Source organism: Salminus brasiliensis, chromosome 3 (assembly GCF_030463535.1).
Source record: "Salminus brasiliensis chromosome 3, fSalBra1.hap2, whole genome shotgun sequence".
NCBI classification, from domain to species: Eukaryota; Metazoa; Chordata; class Actinopteri; order Characiformes; family Bryconidae; genus Salminus; species Salminus brasiliensis.
Genome location: NC_132880.1, coordinates 40,289,728 through 40,298,552, shown reverse-complemented (window position 1 = coordinate 40,298,552; position 8,825 = coordinate 40,289,728). Strand labels below are relative to the sequence as shown.

General features: G+C 41.8%; 1 protein-coding gene across 1 annotated transcript in view; it reads right to left on the bottom strand.

Moving 5' to 3' along the window:
- Positions 1 to 601: 601 nt before the first annotated feature.
- tinagl1 (tubulointerstitial nephritis antigen-like 1) overlaps positions 602 to 8,825 on the bottom strand; it is a 36,786-nt gene continuing 28,562 nt past the window's right edge. Inside the window, exons 10-12 of the mRNA XM_072676136.1 lie at positions 8,646 to 8,769; positions 3,606 to 3,651; positions 602 to 3,516 (exon numbers count right to left, since the gene is read on the bottom strand). Coding sequence (XP_072532237.1) covers positions 3,352 to 3,516; positions 3,606 to 3,651; positions 8,646 to 8,769 — 335 coding nt within the window. The 3' untranslated portion in view covers positions 602 to 3,351. The remainder of the gene's footprint in view (positions 3,517 to 3,605; positions 3,652 to 8,645; positions 8,770 to 8,825) is intronic.

Below are 8,825 nucleotides of genomic sequence, written 5' to 3'. Positions count from 1 at the left end.
TTCCAAAGGCCACCTTCGAGTGGGCAACATCTGTGCGGGTAAATGTTCTGCAGGATGCCAGACAGAACCTGTATGACTGCATGCCCATGTCATATATTCTCATTATATTCTCACACACAGTTTGTCAATTTTAACAATTCCTTCATACACACACACACACACACACACATAGTACATGTATGTAATGCAATATGTATGATATATAACCCTTTTCCTATGACATATTGTTCAATATACTGTATGTTATGTTTGTATATATTGATCTATAACTAAAATATGTGCCATATTTGAAAATTGCTTATTTCAAATAATTTGGCATATATATGCCTATACTAAATGTATGCTGGATGTAAGTGAATTCCATCAGATGTGTATGGGAGGTGTGAACCCTCAGTGCTCAGAACAGTAGAATACTGTTAACAGTCTGTATGAGGACCAGAGCAAAACTCTGGGGTTGGTAACTTTTCCCCACTGGTCTGAAAAAACTTTTCACAATGCAGAGATCTGCTCGAACCTTTATGTCTATAATATTTTTTATTTCTGATGCAATAATCTTTGTGTTCCCTTTGGTGTTTTTATATACAAGATTTAGTCAAACAAATGTGTCAATTTATTTATTTGAATACAAAAGTTACAGGTTGGCGTGTTGTATATCTGAATGAGCCACTGTTGGGTTTAGATTTTATTGCAGCACACAAGTGAACACTACGGTGGTTTGCATTGCATACATACAATACAAGAGACAGCAAGATCACACACATTGCACAAAAGACCAGGAGAACATCATTCACGAACTTTGCTCTTAAATAAACACAGAGATTTGGAGCACACGCTTCAAACTGGATCGAGACCAGATTTTTCCATACAGGAGCCTTAAGAGAAACTCCAAAGAGCATAATCCCCCATACATTTCCTCTGCATGACTTGGGTTCAGTCTCTCCGTGCTCGCTCTGCTGGAGCAGGCTTTGGAGGTGGTTGTTTATCTGGGTGGGTAAATGGATTCTGGCTGGATATATAGTTCGTAGATGGATAGAGAAGTCCATCACAGCTTTAAGATCAGGCTAGGGCCAAAATGTCAAGTTTATGTCCGTTAACAGTGAACGTAGCTTATGATGGTCACGACACATCAGAAATAAATAGGGGAATGTTGTTCAGTAGCAGAGGGTCTGTCAGGGTTGCTCAGCAGACTAGTGACACACCAGACAGGAAGATTTATCACAGGTATTCAGAACAGATTAACAAAGCCCTGCACCCACAGGTTACTTCAAGCCTATGCCCGTCACGTGACCACCTGGGGTCGATTATTGGGAGTGATTCAGCAGTAATGATGCCATGTTAAAAGTCAGCAGCTGTGTTTGCTCTGTGCAGCTTCCGGCGGCCTTTTGTGCTTATCCAAATGTGCTGCTGTGAACGGCCTCGGCCTGTGTGTGGGTCTGGACTTTGATGATAATAATACAACTGAGCATGATATACAGTGAAAGGCCGACACGCAAGCTTAATGTAATGCTCTGAAACCGACCACACGCTTTCCCCATATATGGTTAAATATGACTGAACAGAAATCCGATTTTTTTTCCTGTAGTGGGAAAATACTGGGGAAATTGTCTCAATTCAGGGCCTGATGGGCAGAAACAAAAGTGTCTTGTGCAACATCTGCATCATTTTGTGGTTCGATGGAATGGTTTGATGATTTCCAGCAGTGATGAGGTCCTGCTTGTAATGTAGAAAAAATAATTCATCTCTAATAAATCCTAAAAATACAAAATAAAAATAAGATCCTCTACAATCCTAAATCCCAATACTCAGTGGTTTTGTTCTGTTCTCTTTTCACCCATAGTAGCATTCGCATCGCTGCTGTTTTACAATGTTTTTATTTGAAATAAAATACTCAGAATAGGTTAAAAGTAAAATACAGAGTAAGTAAGGTGACCTTGACTATGCACATTGTTAGTTTACATAATAAAAGACTATTAAGAGAGAGTTGTGTGTATTCCAGAATTGGTAAGTCTATCATTAATTGGTCAGTATTGTCCATGGAAATCCCACTCTGCTTATGTTTCACTGGATTTTATTCCTTGCCTTGTTTAACAAAGGAACGATTAGGGCCTTCATCCAAACAGTACACGTCTAAACTCTTGACTAGAAGGCATACTTGATCTTACAACCTATTTTCGTGATGTTGCTGGTTAAAAGAACCCCCCTATTTCATAAAAAGTGTAAGATTCCTTTGAAACCACTGAATGTCACTACAACAACAGTGAGGCCTGAGCTGGAATTTCAGCATTACAGGTGTTTTGGACTGAAACGCAGCCGTGCTATGGCAGTGTAACTACAGCTGGACACACAGTGTTTCATTGCTCCAGTCTTACTGTTATGTGCTGGTTTTAACGGACATTTTAATGAAGCAGAATGCTCAATCAATCATAATTATCCCTGTCCCATGGGTGAAAAGAGGTTTGATGCTCTTGGGCTAAACGGATCTATAATGTTTAATAAAAACTAATGCAACCAATCTTTCAGGAATAAAATACACAACCACAAGGATTTTTATTGTAAAAACAGTTCTAGGGAATTTTAGAATAAATAATTGGTCATAAATCCAACCTCTTAGTCCACTCAGCACCCCCCCCCCCTCCCCCTCCCCCCAACCCCCACCATGTCCGTTGCCTTTTCCAGTGTATATCTTTGCCTCAATGCTGGAATGTATGTTGTGTACACTTTACACACAAGAAAGGTGTTGGTGTTTGCACTGGGGTAAGACGGCCACCTGTAACCCCCTGAATCTGTTCTGAACTGTGAACCTAAAATGAAAGAAAATCTAATAAAATAACACACAGTAAAAATTAGAGCCATCCTTGCAATTAAAAATGGACATTTCAGGCTAAGGTGAGGTGAACTGTGGTCACTGTAATGAAGAGAACCTGGGACCTGTGAGAAGTCCTGAGTGGTTTGTAATTGAGTCCTGTGGCCAGCAGAGGGCCAGTGGGGAACACTTGGGGAGACAGGTTTCCACCACCAGAAACCAAGGCCTACCATTTGGTGTACAAGCTGTAAAGTGAAACTGCTCGAGTTTGCATTGCATTTCCAGAAGCACAAGAGGAGAAATGGATACATCATCTGTAACATGTGCATCAGAAACTCTGCAGAAGGTTACAGTTTTACATGTCACTGGCAATGATAAGCTAGTTTGATAGATACTGCAGGAAGATCACTGGACTGCGTTTGATGGCTTTGATGGAAACCACACCCCACTCTCCTGACTGAGTATTTGGTGTTTGTTGGCAATGAGGTGTACACGGCTCTCACTGGGAGGAGGGGGCAGGGATCAGAGGCAGACTCTTCTGTGCATCTCTATTTGCGTCTTCCGTGATGGTGATGGTGGTTGTGCATGTCCTCCATGGTTACCCTGCCCCACACGCCAATCACGAAGGCCTCGATCTCGCATTCGTTTTCTCCTCGTGCGATGCGGAAGTAACCGTCCTCTCCCCAGTTCTTGCCCCATGAGTTGGCAGCGATCTGCAAGAAGAGCAGTGGAGTGTTTGTCAGACATGGTTTGACCGTGATTGACTGGCAAATATGATTTCAGAGGGCATGAGGTTTCTTACCCAGTACTTCTGTGTTCTCCCGCTGTAATCTCTTTCTTCTCCCCATCTGAAGAAGGTCAAAGCCGTGTATCAGTATTTGAATACCGCTGACATGGCATTATTAAACCAATCGAGCACAATGTTATTTCAGCACAACATTCACCATGTACATGAAAGATTTATCCAAATGTTTCCATTTTATGTTTGTGGACACAAATGCACCATATAATCCCTCTAATAAAAGCATTCAGCTACTTTAAGTTACTCCCATTGCTGACACAGATGTTCAAATGCACACATATACACACGCACACGGCTTGTCTTGTCCCTGTAGAGAAGTACTGCCATAAGAATAAGACTCATTGGAGCAGATATCCATGAACCTATTGGCAGAATTCCTAATGCCAGGAAAGGGCTAGAGGGGTACTGGGGTATTGAGCTGTGGAGCAGTGGAACTGCGTTCTCTGGAATGATGGACACAAAGAATGGGCAGGTGTCCCAATACTTTTGTCCATATAGTGTAGATTGTTGCTGTCACAAAAAATGTGAATCTGCCAGTTGTTCTTTACATTGTGTCAATATTTCATGATGAATGGATCAATAGAAATGGTATTGAATATTTGACAACAATTTCCATTTCCTTCCTCTGTAAAGTTTTTTTGTGTGACAGTGATGAAATATATATGTTGTCCCTGCCTGACCAGAACCTCGTGTTTCAAAATCTTGAAGGGAACGGCAGTTAATAAAGTTGATCCCAAAATTTAAATATTGATCCCAACACACAATGTAAAGGTGGCCAGAGCTTTTAATTAAGTAATAAAAATGCACTGTAAGCTATATTGTATTTTCTGAAATTTACAGAAGAAATTTACAGAACTGATTTAGGGCCTTTGTACCCAACTGACCCGGTATCGGACCTAGAGAAAAAGAAAGACTCGCTTAAATCTATCATGCGATGGCACCACATGCACGTCTATATTGACTAGTGCTTTTTTCCCTACAGATTGTAAGCGGTCCTGTGTTTTCTATGACTACATAACAGATAAAGCAGGATAACTCATATGTTTGCTGAGTGCGGATTCTGTATGAGAGCTTATTATTGATATTATTTAAGTAATAATGCAGCACCACTGATGTGTAAAGCACATTTCTGGCCATGTGTTTTATAGCAGCTGTTCGTGAAACAATCACTATAACAATCACTGAATTTTGGGCTTTGTTTGATTCTATTCATAACATTTCAAAATAATAAGAACCACAGCACTATAAAATAAGCTTATTAATGGTATTAATGGCAACGCAATGCCATTTACTTCAATCTCACATCATTGTGCGATTATCTGTGTAAACCGTTCATAACTCCAGTATTGCTTTACGCTTGTTTAGCATTATTTGTTATTCAGTGCTTATGCATGGGTTATAAAGTCCTAAAGTAGGAAGCCTTCAAATGAAGTGCTAACAGACATTGCAACGGAACGCCGCTAATGATAATATCTACACCCTTTGAGTGCCCTTGACCTTTCTGTTTGCAAATATAAAAAGCCCCCGACGAACAAAACCTTTCAGCCGATGAAAGACGCCAACATTCCAGGAGGAGCAAGCTAGCACTGCTTCGGATGAGGTGGAATTCCCCGCATGCCAACCTGAGAAGGAGGAAGGATGCGAGCGCCGGGAAGCAGCACACGCCTGCCTCATGCCTTCTCCTGAGTACGTCAACAACAACATTTCTGAGTAGTGAGTTTGGCCAGGCCTATGACCCAGCTGAGGGTACCCTCTGTTCTGGTGCAGCGCCAGGCCTTGTTCCATTCCTTAAATGTTCAAGTATGACTGCTGCCCCGCGTGTCTCTGAGTGTTCTCAAAGATCAGACTAAAATGTCCCTCACTTTATTTCCATTCCTGGATCAGAACATTCAGTCAGTCTGTTACGATGTGCCTCTATGGAACAACTGCATTATCTTTGTGTGAGAGCAGAACGCTGGGGAAGAGGCAGAAGCAGGGCTTCAGATTAACATATAAAAACATCTAAAAGCAAAACATTCTAAAACGTTAGGGACTTTAGGGACTTATGGCTCTGTTTTTGGCAACAGTGGGAGCACTGCCATGGACTTCTCACCCAGTTTGGTGGCCTTGGCTTTGGACAATGACAGACATACCATGGCTCCTGGTCCACCCCTGAACTGCTGTGGGTTTAGGCCCACTGTCCGCCCAGTGGAGTCAGGATCAGCCTATCAGACAATGCCTTTCCACTACAGTGGACACCAATGAGCTTTCCATAAACTTTCCCAGGCCCTTGGCTTAACGGAATACACTGTGGTGGATTTTCTCCATAAAAACACTGTTGCTGCCCCCCCTATCCCAAATCCATAGCCCCAGCGCTCCCCCCTGGGTCTCCAGAGCTGCGAAAGAACCGCAGCGTCAGCGAGGGACACAGGCAGGAGAAAAGCCAGGGTTCAGACAGCCACTCACCCACCATCATCATCACCACTGAAGCATGTCACACACATACAGACACCGGGAGCAAGTCAGTCCTTACACACACACACACACACACAAAACACAAAACACAGATACCACCAGCCCAGGTTATCAAGGACCAGTGCCCATGCCATCAACCTGAGTGACTTGGTTTGACTGATGAAAACTTGCCATAGCTGTGTACTCTGTGTACTCACATTCTGGCGATCAGCTATTTCTGACATTTTAAAATGATATTTTTAACTGATATTTTTTTGATGATGTACACTATATGGACAAAAATATTGGGACACATTCTCATTCATTGTTTCTTCTGAAATCTTCTATCTTGTGAATGCTTTCTACTAGACTTTGGAGCTGTGAGGATTTGATTGCATTCTGCAACAAAAACATTAGTCAGGTCAGAATGTTAGATGATTACTACCCCACCTCATCCCAAACATACTGGATGAAGCACCATTCCAGAGAACCCAGTTTTACTGCTCTGCAGTTAAATGCTGAGGGGCTTCATACCCCTCTATCCCATGCCTGGCATTAGGCACGGTGCTAATTGGTTTGTGTTCATCTGCTCCAGAGAGTCCTTATTTTTTTGGCAGTATTTCTTTACAGGGACTAGATAAGCTGTACTTAAGTTGCACCACATTCATTAGAAGGGGTTTCCACAAATATTTGCACATATAGTGTATTTAATAAGTGAACAGCAGAAGGTTTAGCTGATGTTGGTCTGCTGCTCTAAATATTAGAATATTCACTGCATTTGTAAACCAACACAAATATCTCCATAACTCCATTTCTCTAAAACACAGATCAGATTTTGTCTCAATTTCTACATTTAATAAATGTTTGACCAGCAGATATGTGCATAATGCTGGATATTTATCATCAGCCCAAATCAGTGCATCTCTGCTTGAAAAGCTGCACATTCACTGGCCATCGGCTATTTTAGGTTTGAAATCAGCACAGAAACCAAATCGGGTTTCTCCGCTCAGATACTGACGGTGCTGAAAACTGGGTGATGATGGGATGATGGGTGTTGCAGAGTAAGTGTGTTAATTACCAAGCTAAAGAGAAAACAGCAAATTAAAGGTATTTTCAAATCCACTTGGATAGAGCTCATGACTGTTTTCAGTTGCTTAAGAAAGCGGCCATAATGGCATGTTATCATATAATGGAATTAAAGTAATCTGAACTCTCCCAGTCTGGGTGAAGTCGGTTCCACCTGCTAAGGCCAATCAGTTCTCCAGGCAGCCCTCAGTCTCTAGTCTGTTCCAGTAACTCAACAAAAGACTGCTGCAGTATCTGCTCTTTGCTGAATTCTAGCGAGGCAGACAGAGGGCAGAGTGCTATGTGAAGGTGGTGCAGGCAGTCAGAGGGGGCAGGGACATGGCTGGAAGGGCGGGGCTGACCAGCCAGACATCCAGGTGTTGTGTCTGCATATTTGTGGTGGTCATGGTAACAAGGAGCTTTTCTGGAAGTTGTACAGAGGTGTACTCTGAAGGCCCAATGTTAGTCTTTGCCTTGTATGAGCACTCAAAGGGTCTCATGATCACTTCATATCAATACATGATCAGGACAAAAGTATTGGGACACCTGCTCATTTATGGTTTCTTCTTAATTCAAAAAAAGTTTATCCTGCTTTTGTAAGAGTAACTGTCTCTACTGTCCAGGGAAGGCTTTCTACTGGATTTTGGAGCACTGCTGTGAGGAATCAAATCCCCAAAATTCAGGATGGATGGATGGAGCATCAACCATAATTCCAGAGAGCACAGTTTCACTGCTGAACAACTCAATCCTGGGGGGCTTTCTACTACTCTGACCCATGCCTGGCATTAGGCATGGTGCCAAAAGGTTCATGTTTATCTGCTCCAGAGAGTCCTATTCTACTGGCAATATTTCTTTGCAGGACCTAGACAAGCTGTATGTGTGCATTTGCACATCTGTGTCAGCAATGGATGCAACTTAAAGTAGCTGAATGCATTCATTAGAAGGGGTTTCTACAAACATTTGGACATAACATGTATATATAATGAATATAAAATAATCTGCATTATTTTATAGCTAACTCAGAGAACTCTTTCTTAACTGGTTTGTGCTTCTATGAGTGAACGGCTACAAGCCTTGCTATCTCCTTTTCTAGCGAGAACATGGCTATCTACTGTATCTACTGTAACAACTGTTCAAAGTTCAAAGTCTTTGCTGCTAATATATGGATTGAGGACTAGGTTGGCATTTTCAATTTTACATGAACAAAAACATATATATATATATATATATATATATATATATATATATATATATATATATATATATATATATACACTATAACATATTTATCGTTTTTGCACCCTGGCCAGCTGTACACATGAAAACAGACTCATTAATCCCTGTGCTGGGCATTTCTTCAAAGCAAGAGTCCACTAGAAGCAGCTAGACATCAAAATAGATACTTTGATCCAAACTTGGTGAAACTCGTGAGACCTTTGTTTTCGCTTCACTTCAGTCCATTCACATCCTCCTGACCACTTCCACTGCAGGAGGGAAAAGGTTACCCTGCTGGTTAGTGCTGTGGGAAAGAGCAGCTCTTACCCTGTGATCCTCACTGAGTGGGTCCCATGCTTGCGGTACTGCGGCGCTTTGTTGAAGTTGACATTTGTGTATCGATAGATTCCACTCTTGTACGTAAAGAAGTCCTCGTGGACATTCAGGATGGCTAAAGAGGGGACACGAACAATCAGACACACCCATTACATACAGCTCAGTCACATC